General features: G+C 41.5%; 1 protein-coding gene across 1 annotated transcript; it reads left to right on the forward strand.

Moving 5' to 3' along the window:
• Nucleotides 1-241: 241 nt before the first annotated feature.
• On the forward strand, nucleotides 242-12,617 carry SIX4 (SIX homeobox 4). The gene is made up of 3 exons (XM_082647791.1): nucleotides 242-1,230; nucleotides 3,923-4,611; nucleotides 8,239-12,617. Exons 1-3 carry the CDS (start codon nucleotides 356-358, stop codon nucleotides 9,033-9,035), a joined length of 2,361 nt encoding a protein of 786 aa, XP_082503917.1. The 5' UTR covers nucleotides 242-355; the 3' UTR covers nucleotides 9,036-12,617.
• Nucleotides 12,618-23,931: the final 11,314 nt, after the last annotated feature.

Here is a 23,931-nt window from a genome sequence, read left to right on the forward strand (position 1 = left end):
AGAAACGGTGTCTCCTCCTCCCTCTGAATGTGAAATAGCCAATGAGGTGGCGCGGCCGGGCCGGCCGGGCCGCCAGTGCCATATAGTATGCAGCAACCGGAGGAGTCACGTTGGGGGAACGGCAGAAAGCAGCTATCCTTTTACACTACTTTGCTCTAGCAGCTATCTTAATGGTGACTGCGTGGCCGGGGGGAAACCTGATCGGCCAGATCCAGCCGAAACCGGGAGGGAGGGAGTGGGCTTTCCGGAGGGGGGGAGGGGGGAGGGACACGAAGAAGGAGGAGTAAGAGAGGGGAAAAGAAAGAGGAAAAGAGTGCGAGGGAGTGAGGGAGGGAGGAAAATAAACAACAAAAAAATGTCCTCTTCCTCCCCCACCGGGCAGATTGCAAGTGCGGCGGACATCAAGCAGGAGAATGGGATGGAAAGCGCCTCGGAAGGGCAGGAGGTGCCCCGAGAAGTGGCGGGGGGCGCGGCGGCGGGGCTGAGCCCCCCGGCTCCAGCCCCTTTCCCCCTGGAGCCGGGGGACGCCGCGGCCACCGCCGCCAGGGTGAGCGGAGAGGAAGGGGCAGTGGCTGCAGCGGCGGCGGCCGGAGCGGCGGCGGATCAGGTACAACTCCACTCGGAACTTCTGGGCAGGCACCACCACGCCGCGGCCGCCGCCGCCGCCGCCGCGCAGACCCCACTGGCCTTCTCGCCCGACCATGTCGCCTGCGTGTGCGAGGCGCTGCAGCAGGGGGGCAACCTGGACCGCCTGGCCCGGTTCCTGTGGTCCCTGCCCCAGAGCGACCTGCTACGTGGCAACGAGAGCCTGCTGAAGGCGCGGGCGTTGGTGGCCTTCCACCAGGGCATCTACCCTGAGCTCTACAGCATCCTCGAGAGCCACAGCTTCGAGTCGGCCAACCACCCGCTGCTGCAGCAGCTCTGGTACAAGGCGCGCTACACCGAGGCCGAGCGAGCCCGCGGCCGGCCGCTGGGCGCCGTGGACAAGTACCGGCTGCGCAGGAAATTTCCCCTGCCCCGCACCATCTGGGACGGCGAGGAGACGGTGTATTGTTTCAAGGAGAAGTCGCGCAACGCGCTCAAGGAGCTCTACAAGCAGAATCGCTACCCTTCGCCCGCCGAGAAGCGGCACCTGGCCAAGATCACCGGCCTCTCCCTCACCCAGGTCAGCAACTGGTTCAAGAACCGCCGGCAGCGCGATCGGAACCCCTCTGAGACCCAGTCCAAAAGGTGAGCGCCAACTTTCCTCCTCCTCCCCCTTCCTCTCCCCAACCCCCTTCCCAGCTTTCTTTTCCTCCAAGTGCTTGCAAACATGGCGCTTACCTTCCCCACCAGCCTGGTCCGGCTGCCCACCTCTCCCCGCCCCCCACCTCTCTCCCCGGCTGGGGGAGGGGGGGTGGCGGCGGCGAGGGGCGGGGGAACCTTGCTCCTTACCCTCCCCCCACCTCCCCCCAGAAGTTTCTGGTCGCCCGCCTAGGTCTCAGTCCCCGCCCCCACCTCGGCTGGTCACTGCTGCCCGGTTTCCCACCCCCATCCCTCTGGCTTTGAAGTTGCCACTCTCTCCCCGGTTCTGGCCGGGCGTAGGATCGTGTGTAGACGCCGGAAAGGCAGTTCTCGCTGCCGCCCGATGCCCACGGAGGTTGCCAGCGCCCGCCGGGGTCTGCACCTCCATGGGGTCACGCCGGCCCGGCGCGCGCACGCGCTCCCGGACCCCCAGGGTTCGGCTGCCCCAGGCAGGCGCTGGAGGTGGCCGTGGCCGCTCCGGAGGGAGAAGAAAGTTGGTGGGGTCTGGAAGCGCAGAAGGGGGTCTGGGGACGTCGAGGTTTTATATGACAGAGTTAATCATTCACCCTGCCCGCTGTGGTTCCCTTCGCGGCCGCGGCAACTGTGGGGTGTTGGTGCGGCTCGGCTCTGCGGTGTTTTGAAACCTGATTCTGAACTCCTTCGGATCGAATTTCAGCGCCGCCGGGGTGGTGGGGCTAGAGGGCGGCTTCCCCGGCCCCCGAACCCTGCGGGGCTCCCTCCCGGTGTGGTGATTGGGGCTGGGGGCAGGCTGGCACCAGGCGGACAGCAGGGAAGGACTGGGGGCGCTATCCACTCCGCACCTCTTTGAGCGCCCACCCTGGCGGGTTTGAACTTTTTGACTGCCAGGTATTTTTTCCCAACCGGTAGAAAATACCGGGTTTTCCTCCTCTTTTGTACGTCCTCCTGAGTCAGACACCTGGTCTGTGTGTATTGTTGGACAAAGTAAAGAGAAGGTCGCCGAAAGGGATGGTGTCGCCAGCCCCGCGGGGAAAGGAGAGAAAGAATCCAAAAGCAGCTCGAAGGTTCTGCTCAGGGGAGGAATCTGGGAGCCGGGGAGCCCGGCCCGGCGGGGAGAAGGTGATCACCCGACGCGTTCCAGAGCCCGCCGCGGGCCGCTCCTGCCCGTTTCTCGCCCAAGGCAGGAGGGAGGCTCCGTGCCCGAACCCGGCCTCGCGGTAACCAAAACAAAACGCGCACTGCGACCTGTGTGCACCCCTCCGCGGACTTGCGGGGGCGACCCAGAGGAGGCGCCTTGGTAACTCCACGCCACCTGTCCCCGTGCCTACTTGAGGCAGCGGATCCTGTCGGCGACGGAATCCGATGGGCAGGGGGTAGGGGGGTGGGGAGCGGGCGCGGCGCGCCGGCCAGCTGCCCTGGAGCCTCCACTCCCTGGCCGGGCGCGTTCCCCGCGTCTCCTCAGCCACACTCAGCCTGCTTCGCCCCACCAACACACACACCCGCTCCCAGCCCAGTTGCCTGGTTGAGGCCCCTTTCCGTATCTACCTCCCACCCGCATCCCCGGTGAGTCACCCTCGCAGACGGCGACGGCGGCTCAGCCTCAGCTCGTAAATCAAAGCGCCTTCTGCGCTCCTGGCCCCGCAGTCCGGGGTAATCCCCTCCCCTCGGCATGAAAGCGAACCGACCTCGGGGTACTGCAGAGATGTCGAATCTTCTGCCGGGCCAAGTCCCGCCGCGCTCCAAACTGCCTCTGTCCTACCATCCTTTCTCCCCCGGCCCAGCCTCCGACCAAATGGGAAACACCCACCACTACCCCTCCCCAGATTTGGTATTTACCCCCAAATCGGAGAACTGAGGAACACAGTCTTGTTTGGAACAGAACAGAAGGACTGAGGGTGCTGGGGAAGGGGTCTGAAAGGTACAAGGCCACTGAGTGACCCACACCCTTTCCCTCCCACCTCACCAGGGCACTGGATGGTGTTTGTTAAATAGGCCCCTATGGCTTTCTTTGGATTCAAAGGCGACTGCACATAACAGTTCTTGGGTTGAAAGTGCCTTTCCTACAACAAGACAGCCACTTTGTTGAATGAGACAGTTGTCAGTCTGGTGGAGTAGAAGTTTGGGAGCAGGTGAGAAAATGATCTCTTGTTAACTAACTGGCAGACAAAACTGAGTACTTCCCACCTCCTGCTCCTTTGACAGTTTCATTTACCTCCAAAATCACACTAATCTGAATTGGTTTGAGGGGAAGGGAAAGAGTTCCTAAACAGAAATGACTGACCACCCCTTTAATGAGTTTTTTTTTCTGTGGTATAGGTAACAGCATATTTAACAGTAATAAATAACTTCAGTGCTATAAAAACATATAGACAATTCTGTAAATCCTATTAGCTGAATTTATATCTTTTAGACCTCTGGACTTTCTCTGAACTTATTATTAGTAAAGGTTATTGAGACATGAGATTTCCTCTTCTCAGATGCCCTGGTCAGAATCTGCTGAAAGGCCTCAGAGCTAAAACAAGACTAGAAGACTTAACTGCTGTGCTTTCCTTAAACACTACCTTTAATGGGATTAGAGGCTGGTTTTCCAAACAGTTGGCACTATATAGATTGCCATTCCCATGACTTTCTGAATGTCTTGATTTCCTCCTCTGTACAGTGAGTCGGATGGCAATCCTAGCACTGAAGATGAATCCAGCAAGGGTCATGAAGATTTGTCTCCTCATCCACTCTCCAGTTCATCCGATGGTGTCACCAACCTCAGCCTTTCCAGTCACATGGAGCCAGTATATATGCAACAAATTGGAAATGCTAAAATATCATTAAGCTCTTCTGGAGTTTTGTTGAATGGAAGTTTGGTACCTGCCAGTACTTCACCTGTCTTCCTTAATGGTAATTCTTTCATTCAGGGACCCAATGGAGTTATCCTTAATGGATTAAGTGTGGGAAATACACAGACAGTGTCACTGAACCCACCAAAAATGGCATCAAACATTGTGAGCAATGGTATATCCATGACTGACATACTGGGGTCTACCTCCCAGGATGTGAAGGAATTCAAAGTTCTCCAGAGTTCTTCAACTAACTCAGCAGCCACCACCTCCTATAGCCCCAGTGCTCCTGTGTCATTCCCAGGGCTGATACCCAGCACTGAGGTGAAAAGAGAAGGTATTCAAACAGTGGCTTCCCAGGATGGAGGTTCTGTAGTGACTTTTACCACACCAGTGCAAATTAACCAGTATGGCATCGTCCAGATCCCCAATTCCGGAGCAAGCAATCAGTTCCTTAATGGGAGCATTGGATTCTCTCCACTGCAGCTGCCTCCTGTTTCAGTGGCAGCTTCACAAGGTAAAAGTCTGGTTTGGTACCGTAATGCACCAGTGAATGTTTTAGCCAGCTGCTGTAAATGACGCATTTGGTGAGAGCTATAGATTGCTGTTACTGTTCAGGTACCTTACTGGCTGCCACAGCTGCAGAATAGCCTTGATTTGTTCCTCTTTCTTCACAACATCCATGTAATATCCAGCTTGCTTGGTTCCCTGGCATCATGGGGGTGGGTTTTTATTTTCCCAATAACTGAATGGAAAAATACAGTTCGTAGTGAGTCCTGCCAGTTCTACAATTATAGAAATATGCTAAGTCAATCGGTGCTTACAAAGTAACTCACTGCTTGACATTTTAAGATTAAAAATTAATAATATTGCTAGAACACAAAATAAGTCAAGCAGTTGGTAAGAATGTGTAGACTTCACCTAAGCATTTTTTATTTGACCAAAAGGAGTTTTAGAAGAGCGAGCTAAAGAGACTGGATCATTTGCGTTTGATTCATGTTCCTCCTATAAGTAAGACTAACAGACCTAAAGGGAGAACAGAGGAGTATGTGATTGTCTGTTGCTATGCATGTATACTTGCCCCCTAAATGTGTGGGTTTATTTATGGAGGTAACTGTAAGCCTTATTTTATATGTTGGTGGCTTTACTCAGGCATCTGCTAAAGGAAGCACTGATCTGAAATTTGGGAAACCTGAGGCTGATATGCCAGTTCTTCAATGACTTTAAGCAAATCTGGATGGCTCTGTGTCATTGTTTCTCTGTAAAAACAGGAATGGTTAGAATGGCAGTGGAGGTTGCAGAGCTGCTAGAATTCAGGAGTGGGAGATGTTAGTGCATATTTGCCTTCCTGGAAGCAAATCTGAAAGTCCAAATTTTTACCCAAACAAAATAAGTGACTGTTTGCCTTAAAGATCAGCTTCCTGTAAAATGGTTTTATCCAAAAAAAACACCTCAATTTATACACAACTCTTGTTTCCACAACTATGGTCTACTTCAGTTTGTTTGAGGCATTAATGGAAGAATTGTTGTGCAGTAAATTCCATTCTGTTCATTTGTTTCTCTTTAGGTAAAATGGTAGTATAGTAACACACGACAGTCCTGCAGCATGCTATTTATTTCTTCATTGTTCCAGGCTATGGAAAGGATTAAGCTTAGTCACTATCCAACACAGGGCAAAAATAGGAAAATCACAGGGAGAGCCAAAGTGCTTAGTTTACAATACTTTAATGTGGATCTAACCCTTTTTCTCTCTTTAGGAAATTTCCAAATAGTAGGTAACATTTTAAAGACAACAAATTTGAGCAAAAAGCATGGTATGTACATTGGGGGAGAAGAAAAGCAGGAGTACTTCTCACACATAAACTAAAAAAGTGCTACCATAGAAAATTATTACAAACTAATAGCTAATTCTTAAAATGGGACATTTAATATGAATAAGAACAGCATTTTCAGTTAAAGTAGCTAAGATCAAATGACAGAGCTGTCAATCCTTAGACTTGTCTGGGTGAGTTGAAGACATAAGTTTAACCAGATGGCCCAGGAAACAACGTTCCCTTAGAGTAACTGTGTATTGCAGTTCTCAGTAAAGCATTTGGGGATTCAGCCTTTCTCAAAACAGATACCAAGCCTTTCCTAAAAATGGCTAGACAAGGTAGATTATCTTTCTATAGTCGAAATTTATATAGAAAAGCAGAATCTCTATTTCTTTTGCTCACTTTATAATCTGAGTAAATAAAGGGTTTTTTTTAAGCATCATTATAAAATTATACTTTGTACCTATATCATTTCTCAACTGGGTTTTTTTTAACTGATTTTGAAATGATTGTTCAATTTATAATTCAATTGCAGCTATACTTAAATATCAAGTTTTAGATCACATCTGCTTTTCCCCCTTCATCTATGTATTTTATAATACCTACACATTTAGAAATATTATTTTATTTATATTCCGTAGCAGTTTGGGAAAATGTCACACCTATTATGTTATATATAGCCCTATCAAAAAATAATGAATCATTTTGTTCACAAATACACTGGCAAACAATTTCACAAACGCATACACACAACAAAGTAACCATCTATTTCAGATGTCTTTTGCTACAGTTTAGTAGTCAACAAGAATTTTAAAGCCTTTTTAGTTTGTTTGACCTGGAACAAAGATTTACGTTAGAGAAGAGCTCAAACATATGTAGAAATGTTTTTCTTAAGTTCAAATAAAGTGTTTTCATTTTTTGTTTGTTTAAAGCCATTCCTTTGCATTTAAGGTGCTTAAAAATGTTTGGGGGCTTCCCTGGTAGCGCAGTGGTTGAGAGTCCGCCTGCCGATGCAGGGGACACGGGTTCGTTCCCCGGTCCGGGAAGATCCCACGTGCCGCGGAGCGGCTGGGCACGTGAGCCATGGCCGCTGAGCCTGCACGTCCGGAGCTTGTGCTCCAAAATGGGAGAGGCCACAGCAGTGAGAGGCCAGCGTACCGCAAAAAAAAAAAAGAATGTTTGGAAGACATATAAACAGCCCTGTGACATACATTTATCGATAGAGGTGGCAGCGTAATCACAGTTATTCTATTAATTCAAGGAGGGAAATGTTTTAGGTGAATTACCTTTAACATTAGGCTGTTTTCTCAAAATAATGAAGTTTACTGAACATCTAATTCAAGATCAGGGTAAACATCCTGCTTGAATTATTCTGTCACAAAACTCCCCCATGTCCACCTTTCCTTTAATGGCAAGATAATTGCCATTATTTCACTGTGCCTAGGAAAAGACTCAGAAAGAAAAGGGTTTTATTTGATGGTGTGAGTTGCGGGGGAGGGGGTCTAATTCGTCTGCATTGTCTGAGTTAGCTGATTTGAACAACTCAGCTTTCTACTTCTATTTCTTTTACTACTTCTGGTCTCTGTAGAACATTATAATGAGAGTCTCAAAACATACAAACCTTTTACAGAAGCATTAGCTCTAGCTCTTTATGTTAATCTGTGTTTTAAAAAGCACATTTCATTATTATCATTAATTCTTCCTGTCACTACAACACTGAAAATTCAGAACTAGCACAACAAAAGGAAAAAAAAAAAACTATTGAATGTTTTGTTGACTTGACTTTATGGTTAGTTTGGTGAAACTTTGCAACTTGTCTGTACAGGTTTATATGGTTAACTGTAAGCCCCAGGGTAACTCATTTATGTGGTATTTTCTGCATTTCCGTTTATATTTTATGTCAGTTACTGAGCTTGCCCTGAACAAAGACATTCTCTTTCACATTTTTGTTTTCTAGTTCTAACTGGCAGAGCGAGCAATAACTATCAACTAATTGAGAGATATCAAGTCTCAGTAATACTGAACCAGAAACTTGACTGAAATTAGAACTTGGAAACAACATTTTTTTTTTTCACATTTGATTTCTAAGCCAGTAGTTCTTGCTCCAGCTTCATCACCAGAATTACTCAAGGAGTTAAAAATACACCTGTTCTGGGATTTACTGAGTCAGATAGATAGATTCTCAGGAGTGGAGTCTTGAAATCTGTAGTTTTAAGTGCCCAAGGTGATTCTACGGAACCTGAGAAAAATCATGTGTGTAAAAAATAACTTTTTTCTTTCCTTATCAGCCCCATCAATGATAATCTGTACTTTATTTTTTTTTTTTTTAGGTAATATTTCAGTAAATTCAAGCACTTCAGATGGGAGCACATTTACAAGTGAGTCCGCCACAGTCCAGCAAGGAAAGGTTTTCTTGAGCTCTCTTGCTCCCAGTGCAGTGGTATACACTGTTCCTAATTCAGGCCAGACTATAGGATCTGTTAAACAGGAGGGTGTGGAGAGGAGCCTGGTGTTTTCTCAGTTGATGCCTGTCAATCAGAATGTACAAGTAAATGCAAACCTGTCTTCTGAAAGTATCTCGGGAAGTGGCCTCCACCCACTGTCCTCCTCCTTAGTTAATGTATCCCCAACTCACAATTTTTCCCTGACTCCCCCTACCATACTAAACCCCACTGAGCTAAACCCTGACATTGCTGATAGCCAGCCAATGTCTGCACCTGTGGCAAGCAAATCTACTGTGACATCTGTCAGCAACACTAACTATGCAACTCTTCAGAACTGCTCCCTTATTACTGGTCAAGATCTATTATCAGTACCCATGACCCAGGCTGCCCTTGGGGAAATAGTTCCCACAGCTGAAGCCCAGGTGAGTCACCCCTCCCCTACAGTACACCAGGATTTTGTCAGAGAACATCATCTGGTTATGCAATCAGTAGCTAACATAAAAGAGAATTTCTTAACAAATTCTGAGAGCAAAGCAACAAGCAACTTAATGATGCTGGACTCCAAATCCAAGTATGTCCTAGAGGGCATGGTTGAGACTGTCTGTGAAGACCTGGAAACAGACAAAAAAGAGCTTGCCAAGCTCCAGACTGTCCAATTGGATGAAGAGATGCAAGACTTGTAAACTTAATTTCTTTTTTTTTTTTTTCTGGCATCAGCAGGCAAATCTTTTCATGAAGACCTGAGGACATAAAGGATTTTCCCATTTGAAGGGAAACATTAGTTTTGCAAGTAAATGCATTCAAGAGACTTTGGATTGATCTGTGAAGATCACAGTTAAATATGCAGGAGTAGAACTGCATTACTGCAGCCTTTTTGTTCACATGTGTTCTCTTTTAGATAGATGGAGACAGAGGAACAAGATGAAATATATCAAGAAGTCAAAGTGTATCATTTGGTTGACTTAACATAATTCTAAGATCAAATGGAACTTGATAAATAGTTTTCTAAATTAAAAATGTATACACTTAAGGTAGAAATTAAATATCACTACAGAGCGTTAGAAACAATACAGTTCTTTTTGTTTACTTTTACTCCACGGGCATTGGTAAGGCTAAAAAGCATAAAAGGTACTCTACACTATTCTAAGGGTATATTTTCGAATATATGCATTTCTGTTTTTCAGCATTTTTGTGAAAGTCTTGGCTTGTCTCTATACGTTTCCAAATGTGATTGGTAATAGTTCACTGTGGCTGAGAAAGTTTGCAACTCCACTAAAAACTCTGAAACAAACTTCAGTATGAGTGTAAATATATTAGTCCTACAAGCAAGAATTTGGGTAATTACAGTGAATTTTATTTATGCTGTATATGTTTCTCTTATACTTCAGACACTATGAACTGAAAAGAAAAATGTTTTCGTACTGTTTAATTTATTTTTATTGTTTGAACAGGAAGTGAACAGTTATTTCCAACAAAGTTTTACTTTTTGTAGGATTTTAAAAGTAATGATTTTTATCAGGAGTCTATTAAGGTCAATATTAATAACACTGAAACAAGAAATCTAACTCCCAGTATTGGAATTTTGGTACTTTTTTTCACATCCTTGTTCTTTATTTAGCAACTCTGATTCATTTAAATATATTTTCTACAGAATTCTATGTGCCTTTTTACCTTGTGGCCTTTTTATTATTCTTACTAAGGTACAGAAGTTTCAACAGAAGCACTGATGACTCCTTTCTACTATCCAACAGGGTTAATTTCACAGAATTGCTCTAAATCTGAAGAACTTAAGTTTCACTTATATTATTAGAGTTAATGTTTATGATGCAAGTGGTTGAACAATTAATTATTGTTGATACGTTTCATTACAAAGAAGTAACAGTTATAGACCACCATGTAAAACCAATTCTGGAGGCTATGAAAACAACCATTTTAAAGGAAAGAAAGAATATGTAACTTCTATTGAGCTGAATTATGTCCTGTTGAAACTTAGTTCTAAATGTTTTAACTCAGTTGTTACATTATGACATATGACTGTTGTTTGCACTATATTATCACCTCTTCTTTAAAAGTAAATCTTTCGGGGTTTCTGTAAGAAGCTTGTTTGATAATGTTGTGAGCTGTGGTTACAGTTTTTATCAGGACTCTGAACAGAAGATGTAATAATACAAATACATTTATGTAGTGAGTAAAGTCTCTGGCCTCTGAAAAGCAAGAAAAGTGAGAAAATGATCTCTTCAGAGATGACAGGAAGTTGTTGAACATGAAGATGTCACCACATATTGCTTTCTTTAAGATTGGAACAAAGGGTCCACTGTAAATGTCTACATGCCCATCAGCCTAGCACGTTGAATAAGGGCCAAAGAGGATTTAACTTTTGTTGTTATTGCAAATGGAACTTGCAGGCATAGGTGAAGAGCCCTTTGAAGAATTCTTCCCCCATCATTTATTTTCTCCCTCATCATTTTGATAAAGAACTTAGGTCCCATTTTTTTATGGAATTAGCGAATGTTCCTAAACTGCTGAAATTACGTGTTTTTTTGTTTTGTTTTGTTTTACAACATCAGGTCTTTTAGAGTTCCTTCCACTCCACCACTACTTATACAGCTTGTTTGTTTCTTTGGCTGTGTGCTGATCATGTTACTGAGATTAATTACATGGGTCTATAGTGCAGTTTACATGAAAATGATGTTTTCCACTTGATTGCTGCAAATATCAAGAGTTTGTTAATTATTTTAAAATACCCATCCAATAAGAAAGATGGGAAGGTTTAAAAAGTTATATATGTTATATATACATATATATAACAGGAAAAGTTTTGTGTCTTCCAAAAATATAAGACTCTCTTTTATTCACAGTTCTTCCTCTTTTCTTCCTTAAGAAAGAGAAAGATAGCACAAAACTTAAGACTTACCTAGGAAACCTATTCATACTCCAACATGATGTAATTATACCCCTACAGTTACTCCAGGTAGCTATACAATATACCAGGTAAGAATCAATGCACATTATAAAGAACTTGTTCTTTTCTATTCTTTCAGTAAAATAAGGGCCAGTTGTTATGTAGCCCATATATATGGGAATGAAATAAGATAAACCCCATGATCTCCTTGCACAGAATTGCAAATGTTTTTTTGCAGTACCAAGGGCCAAACTCAGAACCCTTGTCAAAATTTCCCTCTTACGTAAACCAATGCTTGAAGATGCTGCAAATGACCCTCTAATGATCCCCAAAGAGGAATCAGAATAGGGATAAATAACTCCCTGCAAACCCCAACCCCTGCTGCTGGCTGTGTGAGCCTATCTATGCACTCTATCAGTCAGAATTGATATATAGCTCTTAGTTACATCCAGTAAAGGACAGCCTGTTGTTTAAAGAGAAGGTGCATTTGTTCCTCAGTCAAGCAAGAGCACCTGTGTTGTACTTCTTTATAGCTCATGTATGTTCATAGTAAAGAAAAGACTGAATTATACACGTTTCAGTGCCTTTCTTGTGTTACGAAAGGCAGGTAGATGTTATAGCCATAGATAAAATTCATAGTTGAATTGCACACTGACCTTAAATCTCTCTGTATATGCCCTTGCGTCTTGCATGTTAAAAGCTGGATAATTGGGTAGATATTGCAGCCTGCCCTACTACATGTTAGACAAGTGTGCATTAGTACATAACCAGAAGTTCTTCATTCTTTAAAATGTTTTTGACAGATCATCTCATCATAAAAATATAAATAATTCAGGAAAACTGTGGGGAAAAGAATTACATTTTATAGAAGATGTTTCAAAGTCTTCTTAGAGCTTAGATAATAGAGTCTAACAGTTATTTTGTATCTAACTGATACATTTTATGTTAATTTCTTATTACCACCACACATTTTATTACTCAAAATTGTATAGCATGTGACTCTTTTGGCTTTCAGGGTTCTCAAAAATTTTTTATTCTTTTGTTGCATGTACTGTATGTTTAGAGGCAACCAGTTATATACTCAATATGGTTTTACTGTGCCTTACACAAAGAGAAAATCTATACGGAATGTATATCATGGGGTGGGGTAACAGAGTCTATACTGCACTGTTAGGTGATGGCACACAGAGCATGTCCCAGAACATTTCTGTGCTTAATTACCCAACCAAAGAGATCTAAAGTGTGTATGTTGTACTGTAATAGGGGTTTATGCCTGGACAATTAAGTGTTTTATTTGTTTTCTGAAATGATGTGAACTTATTTTTCTAAACACTATGCTAAATAAACTTTATATTTATACATACCTTATGTTGAAAAAGTTATTTATCCCTGGGAAAGCAGAGAAGAGTAAAGAGAAGAAAAACAAAAATCCACAAACATTTCATAGGCTTGCAAATATAAGAGGAGTCATTTTGGGAAAACAGTCTGTCGGTCTTTATACAAAATTACCCAACTCACTTAATTGTACTGCATACTCAGAGCTAAATGATTAGATTTCATCCTCCTTAAAGGAAAGAAATGTGTCATTCATTTAGGTGTCCCCAAATCTGAATCTGATACCATTTTCAATGGAATTAAATTGAAAGGTCCAAGGACCTTTCCTTTCCCAACCTTACTGAAAGAGCTCAGTATCACCCCATCTTTAAGGCACTCCCATTATCCAAAGTCTGGTTATACCACAGCTGGGTCCACCAGTGGTTTGGCTTAAAACTATGGACAGAACAGCATTACTGAGTGTGTAGAAGAGTCAGCCTTAGTACAGTTTGGTCCTCATGTTAAAATTACATGACATCTGATTTTGCATGCCTCCCACACTGAAATGAAGAGGAAACTAGATTAAAAAAATAGACTGGGACCACCTGTACAACTCTATTACAAAACTAAAGTCATCAAATTAATTTCAGGTATTATGTGTAGTGTTTTTTATAATCTTGTCATTCAGTTCATTTATTTACAAATTTTCTATGTAGTTAAACCAGTTAAAGTGAATAGTGTCTCAGTAAGTGGGTACTGTATAGGGTCAGAAATTATGGAGTGATGATATTTTATAATATCTTAACCAAACATTTTTAAAATTTTTATTTTATATTGGAGTATAGTTGATTAACAATGTTGTGTTAGTTTCAGGTGTACAGTAAAGTGATTCAGTTATACATATATATATTCTTTTTCAAATTTTTTGGCTGCATTGGGTCTTCGTTGCTGCGCACGGGCTCTCTCTAGTTGCAGCAAGCGGAGGCTACTCTTCACTGCGGTGCGCGGGCTTCTCACTGCGGTGGCTTCTCTTCTCTAGAGCCGCACGGGCTCTAGGCATGCAGGCTTCAGTAGTTGTGGCATGCAGCCTCAGTAGTTGTGGCTCACAGGCGCTAGAGCGCAGGCTCAGTAGTTGTGGCACACGGGCTTAGTTGCTCCGCGGCATGTGGAATCTTCCCGGACCAGAGCTCAAACCCATGTCCCCTGCATTGGCAGGCGGATTCTTAACCACTGCACCACCAGGGAAGCCCTTAATGAAACATTTTTAAAACATTTGACAAGGTTACTGATCTACTTCAAACATTTTTTTTAGCGACAAAATTTTTTAATTTTATTTTACCGTAGTATAGTTGATTAAAATGTTGTGTTACTTCAAACATTTTTGTAGCTCCTTGGAAACTAGCAAATTAAAACCCCTCAATGGGATTCAAGACCTTTAGCTATATGATTCCATCCCACCTTGCCAGTTTGCCTTAATAAATGTGGCAATTTTTATTTATTTTTAATAAATAAAAATAATAAATGTGGAAATTTACCTTTGTACCTCACCATTTCCAATACAGTAGATAGTAAATAAACAAAATACATTCAGATAATGGTCAATGCTATAAAGACAATAACAGGGTGATGGAATTGAGAATGGGGAATGGGTAGAGGTGGGGATTAGATTGGTCAAGGAAGGTCTCTGAAGAAGTGACATTTCAGAAGAGAGATTTGAACGGTTCAAGGGAGCCAGCCTGCAAGACCTAGAAAAGAGCATTCCAGCCATAGGGAACAGCAAATACAAAGGCCCTGAGGGAGGAGCACAGCGGCTGGATCACAGTGTTATACACTCTAGGGGTCATGTGAAAGGAGATCCAGTCAGAGAGACAGGCAGGGACCAGATCACAGGTAGGGCTTTACTGGTCTGTGATGCACTTCCCTAATGAATATCTTCAGAATATCCTAGTCACCTATGACTCTATATATGAAAATTTAAACTATTATCTTCACTGTAAACCTGTTCTCCACTGTGTGTTCCTCATTCATCCATTGGCCAAATATAAAATCTGGGATTCACTCTGGTGTCTTCTGTCCCTTTCTTCCCACCTCCTCCACCAGATCACTACATCTATCCATGTCTGCTCATTTACTGTCTCTTGAATTAGTTCTTACCCCTCCATTTCTAGGGTTACTGCTATAGTTTACGTAATTACCGTTTCTCGACTGAATTATTGCAGCCTCTGCCTGCTTGGTATCCAGTGTCTGGTCCTCATTCCAGGCTACATTACAACTATATTCAGATAGGACTTTCAGAATTCAAGACTTATCCCAGCCTCACATGCTAGTTTGAAATCTTCAATGGCTCTCCATTGCTTATGAAATACCATTTAAACTCCTTAACATACAAAGCCTCCAAGACCCAGGCCTTACATCTCTGTCTGGTCACGTCTCCAGCCACATGAATCTGTTCCTTACAGGCACCAGGTTCTTTCTTACCTACCAGATCTCCCAGACTCACTAGGAAGTGAGTCTGCTCCAGGAAGCTCTGTCTCACCCTCATAAACAGAATAGTACATGGCTGATTCTGTGATCAGACAGGAATTTATATCTTCCTTTCATGTGGCACTTATCACATCACTGTAATTATGTGTTTGCCTCAACACTTTCATCTTTGTTTCTCCTTTAGTGTAGCAGAGCACAGTAAGCACTTAAAAATTATTTGTTGAATGAATAGTGACCCGAACAGTCATCCATCCCTTTAAATCATTTCACTTGCTTGGATTAGGGAACTTTATGGCTCAACTGGTTAAACTATTATCCCTATTTAGAGAACAAAAATAAATCACTGCATTTTGGGGTAGGGTCTGAGAGTGGTTCTGTGAATCTCCTAGCATTGGTAGATGGTCTTCATGGTGATTATTTTCCTTACTGCTCCAAGGTTTTTTCCACTTACTTCCAAACAGAGGCTGGGTTCCAGATGATACAAAGTTTGACAGACAATTGGGGGCATTAGCAAAAATGTACTCACTAAGATTTTTTAGATCAATGTTTCAAAATAGCGGTATTTATACTTATATACAGATATGCTCTCTAAAAATATTCTCTCTATGGATATATTCCTATTATTGTATTTAAACTGAGCAGATGTCTAAAGAGTCTATAAGGAATAGTTAATGGAATGTAGAGTTTAGGCATCAGGAAATCTGGATTCTAGTTAGCCTTTAGATTTGGGAAATATCAACTCACCTCTCTTTTCTTCCATTGAAATGGGTGTGTTGGATATCATTATATTTGAGATCCATGTAGTTATAAGAAGAGAAAAAGGGTTAATAAAATGCACTCCCTCCCAGGCCACCCCACAGGTTAAGACAATCGAATCAATTGCAGAGTGAAAGTACACTGTGACCTGCCAAGGGCTATAAATGTAAGATAAAATAACTGATATTGAGTCAACAACCTGTGACACCCTAGGACTATTTAGAGGTGTAGAGCTAGGTGAGGCAGGGCTGCTTTTGTACTTTTCCACCTTCTTCACCTGTATCTACTTTGCTCCCTAATGGGTCTGCCCTTCCCTCAGGTATTGTCCTACCTTCCCAAGCTCCTTAAGTGATAATCCTGGTGTGGGTAGTTAATAGTTTAAGGTATGAAGAGCCCAACCCTCCACCCCTTGGGAATTTGTATTTTAAGGAAGCCTTTTAAGGATGCAAAAGAACAAAGCTATCATCATGGATGATAAGTTGCAGATCAATAAAACTGAGCAAGGTGTTCCCTATTTCTAAGCACAACAGACAAGTGTGTGTTTGTGTGTGTGTATGTGTGCATGTGTGTGGGTTTGGGGACTAGGGAGAGAAGGATGGATGAGTGGAGGAAAAGCAAATGTCACCCTTTCCTTTCTTAATGTGCTCCACTTCCCTACTGGGTATCAAGGACCAGACAGTGGAATCTGAGCTGTTGGATCCTCTGAAAACAGTTAAGTGTAGTTTCCCCACACACATATTATCCAGAGCCTGGATAATTACCTTCAAGAGGATTCCTGTGTTGAAAAGTCATTGGCTATAATGAAACCATAAAAATTAGCCGTAGAAAAACAAGGGTTGTTTTGGGTTTTTTGTTTTGTTTTCTTTGCTTTTTAAGGTGTGAGCTACTTAGGAGATGTGCCAAAGAGAAACACAAAATATATGTTTGGTTAAAATTAGGGAATGTAATACAAGTTTGTATTCATTTTTATTTATTTAATAAGTATATTCTTACTGTGTTCTTTAACATGTGGATGACATTGAATATCCTAGTATAAACAATATTCATTCCTTGGCAAATTTATTGTATTAGCACTTAATGGGAATGAGGATGGATTAAATTCTGTCCCTGCATGAATACTCATCAGGGATCTTAAAAGGGATCAAGAGAGTTTTCCCTGGTGGCGCAGTGGTTGAGAGTCCACCTGCCGATGCAGGGGACACGAGTTCGTGCCCCAGTCCGGGAAGATCCCACATGCCGCAGAGCGGCTGGGCCCGTGAGCCATGGCCGCTGAGCCTGCGTGTCTGGAGCCTGTGCTCCGCAACAGGAGAGGCCACAACAGTGAGAGGCCCGCGTACTGCCAAAAAAAAAAAAAAAAAAAAAGTGATCAAGAGACTGGCACAACATTGTAAATCAACTATACTTCAATAAAAAATATATATATACTTTAAAAGTGACCAAGTATCCTATCACAATCATCCCAGGTAGATTTTCCAAAATATCTCCAATGAACACACACTAGTTCTAAGAATACATACAATCTCACCTAATAAGAGCCCCTTACTTCTAGTCTCATTATACAGTCATACTCTGATATCTTAACACATATCTGTCTTCCCAAGGATGAGTACAGATTTTTGAATCAGGTAGCAAACTGGTAGTGTTATAACACTGAGCTCACAGCATGAGTCACGCTATATTAAAACAGAATTTGTGTTTTTTCAAGGAGGAATAAATTAGGCTAAAATTTGCCTTTAGTTATTTTATTTTACTTTTATTATTTTAAAGTTGTATTCATGTACTGCTATGCAATATTATACACATTATTAAAATTCACAAAATCAAAATTGTACAAGTATATAAAGGTGAATAAGTTCTTATTATTGTTTACATTTCCCAAGGAATCTTCTTGGACACCATTTGGAGGAAATATACCCCACTTTGGAGATGAGTGCTGCAAGCTAGTGTTTCCTAATTTTAATGTGCATATGTAAATAGCTTGAAGATCCTGATTAAGTGCGGATTCTGATTCGGTAGGTCTGGGGTGAGGCTTGAGACTCTGTCTAACAAGCTCCCAGGTGATGCTGATACTACTGGCCTGGGGACCACACTTTAAATAGTGAGGATTCACGCAGTAGCTTCTCTATTACTGACCTAAATCTCAATGCAAATTGAAGTTTTAACTGGTCAGTGCAATGTAGAGGGTGCAGAGAGACTGAAGATCATCAGCCAGTAGTTATTTTAAATGGTGCATGTTAACAATGTACATTAAATACATGAACCAGATTGGGTCCATATGTAAAGCATCTAAGGTGGAAAACTATTTATTAAACACTTTAAACCCCTTAAATGCATTCTCAAATACAGTAGCCATTGAAATGTTAAATACAAAGTAATCCTCTCTTTTAACACAGCAGATCTCCATGGAGCCTACAAGAAAATTTTTTTCTGTTATTACATGGCCTATAAATAAAACTACCTTTTAATTTTTTTTCTGTAATTCCAAATTTTTCATTAGTTCACACTGACAGACCACTTTTCAGTCTTTCTCAGTCAGATTTCTCCGTGAAAACTGTTAGATGTGTCTGTAAACCAAGATAATTTTTATAAAGAAAAGAAAACAGTTAAGTGTAATCTTTGATAAAATATCCTGAATCTGATCATATCACTTTCTATGCCTGATGATCATATACCTCATATGCATATCTCTCAGGGGTCTGGGTCATAGATTTCATGTGTTCCGCATTCATTTTCTCTGATGTAAATTTTAAAATATGGCAACATTCAGTGGAGTTTTGAGCTCCCCAGTGCCAATTTGATGAAGCCCAAGTCTTAAAAATGCCAATGCACTTGTACATAAACGTAAAACCAGGTCTGTGATCTGGGCCCAAGCTCCTGCACCAGAGGAACAAACTTCTGATAAAGAACCACTTCCAAACTCTAGAAACACCAGATCTGAAAAGCTCTCAAAGCTTGGCTTTGTTGAATCGGTTTACTTAATTTAAGCCAAACCCCAGCATCCATGTGGCAAGTGCCCGGTTCATCACTTGGGATTCAAAGATGAACAGGCCAGTCTGTAGCATCTAAGAACTAAGTTAAGTGGATTGATATGGACCTACAAACTATTCATGCTAAAGTACTACAAAAGGGGTATGTACAACATGTCCCTAGGAGTTGTACAAGGCCCCACAGGCAAGATGGTATTGTATTTCAAAAAATGAAGAGTGGGCTTCCCTAGTGGCGCAGTGGTTGGGAGTCCGCCTGCCGATGCAGGGGACGCGGGTTCGTGGCCCGGTCCGGGAGGATCCCGCGTGCCGCGGAGCGGCTGGGCCCGTGGACTGTGGCCGCTGGGCCTGCGCTTCCCGAGCCTGTGCGCCTCAGCGGGAGGGGCCGCGGCTGTGAGAGGCCCGCGTACCGCAAAAAAAAAAAAAAAAAAAAGATGAGTAGGAGCACTCTGGAAGGGCAGAGAGAAAGGATGTTCTCAGTGGATGATATAGCATTTATAATAAGGATTTTAAACTCTATAGACAATGATTAATCATGAAATGCATTATCATTTTTAAATTTCACTAATATACAAATGGTAGCCATTTGTATATCATCTTTGGAGAAAGGTCTATTTAAGTCCCTTGCCCCTTTTAAAATTTGGTTATTTGATCTTTTGTTGTTGAGTTGTAGGAATTCTTTATATATTCTGGATATTAACCTCTTAAGATATATGATTTGCAAATATTTTCTTCCATTCCAAGGCTGTCTTTTCATTCCATTGATTATGTCCTTTGACGAACAGAAGTTTTTAAGTTTGATGTAGTCCCATTTGTCTATTTTTGCTCTTGTGGACTGTGCTTTTAGCATCATATCCAAGAAATCATTGCCACATCCAGTGTCATGAGACTTTCTCTTATATTTTCTTCTAGTTCTATAAGTTTGGGGTCTTACATTTAGGTCTTTAATCCATTGAATTAATTTTTGTATGTTGCATAAGATAAAGGTCCAACTTCATTTTTTGCATGTGGATATCCAGGTTTTCCAGCACCATTTGTTGAAGAGACTGTTCTTTTCTCATTGAGCAAAGCTTACCCTTTTAACCACTATCTATAGACAGGCATACCTTGTTTTATTGCTCTTTGCTTTACTGAGCTTCACAGACACTGCATTTTTTTTACAAACTGAAGGTTTGTGGCAACCCTGCATCGCCAAATGATGGTTAGCATTTTTTAGCAATAAAGTATTTTTTAATTAAACCATGTACATTTTTTTAGACATAATGCTATTGCACACTTAATAGACTACAGTATAGTGTAAACATAACTTTTATACGCACTGGAAAACCAAAAACTTCGTGTGACTCATGTTATTGCAATATTCGCTTTATTGCAGCGGTCTGGAACTGAATTCACAATATTTCTACAGTAAGTATATATATATATATATATGTACATATATATATGTGATTTATTATAAGGAGTTGGCTCACTCGATTATGAAGGCTCACAAGTCCCAAGATTGTCAGGGTGTCTCAGCAAGCTAGAGAGCCAGGGAACTCAATGGCTTAGTTCCACTCCAAGTCCAAAGGCCTGAGAACCAGAAGAGTTGATGGTATAGTTTTAGTCTGAAGTCCAGCAGGTTTGGGACCCAGGAAGAGCCAGTGTTTCAGTTTGAGACCAGAAGCAAGTAATTAAAAATAAATAAATAAATAAATAAATAAAATTCCAGTTCAAAGGCAATCAGGGAAGAAGAATTTTCTCTTATTCAGGGTAAGGTCAGCCTTTTTGTTCTTAATGTTCAACCAACTATCTGAGCATCCCTTAGCCCAGTCAAGTTAACATCTAAAATTAACCATCACATACTGCCACTTACTAATTGATTGGCCCTGGGCAGATTACTTTATCTTCCTGTGCATCAAGGTCCTCATCTGTAAACTGGGAATAATTATAGTACCTACCTTACAGACTTTCTGCAAGGATTATACAAAAGCATGCATGCAATACGCTTAGCAAAACACATAATAATTGTTATTTATTACTGTTAACTTTTAAGTTACTACATATGATTCCACTGTTTGGACAGATTACAATTTATTCAACTGATTCTCTACTATTGAATTTCAATTGTTTCCAGTGTTATTTCTTTGTTCCTAGTATTTTTTATTATTGAGAAATGCCTTCAAGAATATCTGTGTAGGTATATCTTCGGGCATACCCATAATTATTTCATTAAGATTAATCTTTATAAGTGAAATCACTCAGTTAAGCAGATAACCAAAGATTTCAATATATATATAACCACAACCTTTTCCACTTGACTCTGCACCTTGTTCTTGAGGTGATTATATTTCTCTGCTTCACTGATATTAAGCTTGGCTGTGTGATCTGCTTTGGCCAATGGAATGTGAGCAGATATAATATCCAACCAAAGATTTAAATGTACCTGTATGGATTGACTTGCTGCCTTAGAGATTCCACCCCTTATACTTTTTTCTTTTCTTTTTCTTTTTGGCTGTGTTGGGTCTTCATTGCTGCATGCAGGCTTTCTCTAGTTGCGGCGAACCAGGGATACTCTTCGTTGAGGGGCGCAGGCTTCTCATCGCAGTGGCATCTCTTGTTGCGGAGCACGGGCTCTAGGAGGGTGGGCTTCAATAGTTGCAGCACATGGGCTCAGTAGTTGCGGCACACGGGCCCTAGAGGGCAGGCTCAGTAGTTGTAGCTCACTGGTTTATTTGCTCCATGGCATGTGGGACCTTCCCGGACCAAGGATCAAATCCATGTCCCCTGCATTGGCAGGTGGATTCTTAACCACTGTGCCACCAGGGAGTCTTCCACCGTCTTATACTTTTGCCGTGAGAACAACATTCCCTGGGTACCTGTTGATTGCAGAATGGAGGACATGTGGATCAGATCTGAACTCAATTCACAGCCCAAATCACAGTCACTCTAGCTGACCCCAAGATCTGGGGGTGAGAAAAATATTTGTCATGTAAGTCACTAAGATATTATGGTTATTTGTTATGCACATTATTGCAGCAATAACTGACTAACGTACAGTGAGATGAGATCATCAGATTTACTGGCCATACTTCAGTGATCTAAGCTGCCTATAGTCCCAGAGTACTAAGTCTATTATCATCCTTCCTCCAGACCCCTCCCCCAACAAATCACTGAATCTACATATAAGCTCACTCCTCTTTTTAGGGTTACTGCCAAAATCAAAAGCTTCCAAAATCTATTAGAGAAAATGTTCATGACCAGGAGATGTGTAAATTTCTTAGCCTCTCATTGAGAATCCTTAAAAAAGGTTCTTGGAGTCTAAAGTCTTAACTAGCTTTCCCCAAGATATGTTCCAAAGAACATTAGTCCTTTAAAATGCTAACAAAATCCACAAAAATGGATTCAATTTTGGCCGCTTAAGTGATCACTTAAGTTATAGAAATGCTTTTTCTTTGGAAATGTATTTTTTGAATATGTATTTTATGACATTCTTGAATGTTCCTGATGCACACCAGCGTATGAAATTATCTGAGAAAGCTTGCAGTAAAGAAACGTGCTAAGACTCTGCATGTCCCAATTTTAACTTACACTAGCCCTTTTTTTCTAGCAATATCTCAATATTTCTTATTAACTGAGAAGCTAGTATTCTACAGAATCTATTTTGTGAGACCTTAACTCAGAAGGTGGACTCTCTAATGAGGAAATTTCAGACTTTACAGAGGCCAACTAGAAGAGATATTTTAGGGTCTCTGTAGTACCTATTATACCATGTCACATTATGTACATATATCAGTTAGTAAATGAGCCAATCTGCTGTTTCAGAGGCCACATATTACAGTGACTTCAATAAGATAGAAGTTTGTTTCTTTCATGTAAGAGTCCAGAGATGAGTAGTCTAGGTTGACAAGGTAGTTCTGCCTCACCGGGTCATCTAAAATCCCGTGACCCTCAACATTGGTTTCCAATCCCTGTCATTTCCCAGCCTGAAGGAAGAAAGAAATCTAGAGGAGGAGATTCCACCTTAAGAAACAATCAAGATATTGCTTATGTCACTTCTTACTTATCATTGGCCCAATCCTAGTCACATGTCCAATGCCTAGCTCCCAGGGAAATATACCTCTAGCTAAGTGGCCATATGTCCTACTAAAAGGTCAGATAATTCTATTCCTAAAAGGAAGAAGAGGACAATAGACACTGGGGGTCAATTAATGGTATCTGTCACTGTATTTAGGTTACTTTCTTGAAACCTCTGGACTCTCCCTTCTAGGTAACAGAATGGAAGTTGTCATATAAATGAGTCAGGAAATGCCGTTTTCCCACTACAGATCTATAGATGCCACTTCCATCAGAATAATAAACATCATCTTTAAGTTACCATTATCTCCTATCTCCTTAAAACATCTGAGGCAATGCACAATTCCTAGTTTAAAATACAACTTGAAACTGCTCATTTTTTAATGTTCAGACTCACAAGTAATCAAAGAAATGTAAGCACCTTGAGGGCAAGGAGAATATCTTACCACTGTTGTCAGAACAATATGCCACACTATAGGTGCCTGGAAAATATATGTTGCATGAATGAATAAAATAAGATGCCAGCTTGAAAAGTGGAATGGGATACTATTATCTCCTTTTAAATTAGTGAAGGTTTAAAGTAATGATGGTGCTTAATGCTGGTGAAGATGCAACAAGGCAGATAGTTTGACATATTACACATGGAAGTATAAATAAATTAGTACAACCTTTCCAGAGGGCAATTCATCAAATTACAAGAACAAAAAGAAACAAATTTTTGTTGATCACATGGGCAAACATATAAAAATTTGTTAATATGTTATCTTGGTGAAAGTATCAGGAAGCATACTCTTTCATATATTACTGGTGGGAGCCTATTAGTAGTAACCACTGTGGAGACATTTTGGGAATGCCTAGCACAATTAAAATGCACATACTCTGACTTAGTACCTTCTCCTCTAGAGGTCTGTCTTACTGATATATTTGCACAGTTGTGATGTTCGTTTATATAAGGGTACTTAATACAGACTTATTTGTAGTGGCAAAAGACTGGAAAAAGCCTAAATGTCCTTCATTGGGAGGGAGCAATTAAATGCCAAGCAGCTATTTAAAAATACATTGTTAAAATTGTTAAAGTCAAAG

The sequence above is a fragment of the Grampus griseus genome (genome assembly GCF_964374135.1).
Source record: "Grampus griseus genome assembly, chromosome: 2".
Classification (NCBI taxonomy): Eukaryota; Metazoa; Chordata; class Mammalia; order Artiodactyla; family Delphinidae; genus Grampus; species Grampus griseus.

What these genes read in the sequence shown, in the direction of transcription:
- SIX4 (XM_082647791.1), top strand. Translation starts at nt 356, where the DNA reads ATGTCCTCTTCCTCCCCCACCGGGCAGATTGCAAGTGCGGCGGACATC. An exon ending in TCTGAGACCCAGTCCAAAAG is followed by an intron (nt 1,231 to 3,922) that starts GTGAGCGCCAAC and finishes TCCTCTGTACAG; the next exon opens with TGAGTCGGATGGCAATCCTA. An exon ending in TTCAGTGGCAGCTTCACAAG is followed by an intron (nt 4,612 to 8,238) that starts GTAAAAGTCTGG and finishes TTTTTTTTTTAG; the next exon opens with GTAATATTTCAGTAAATTCA.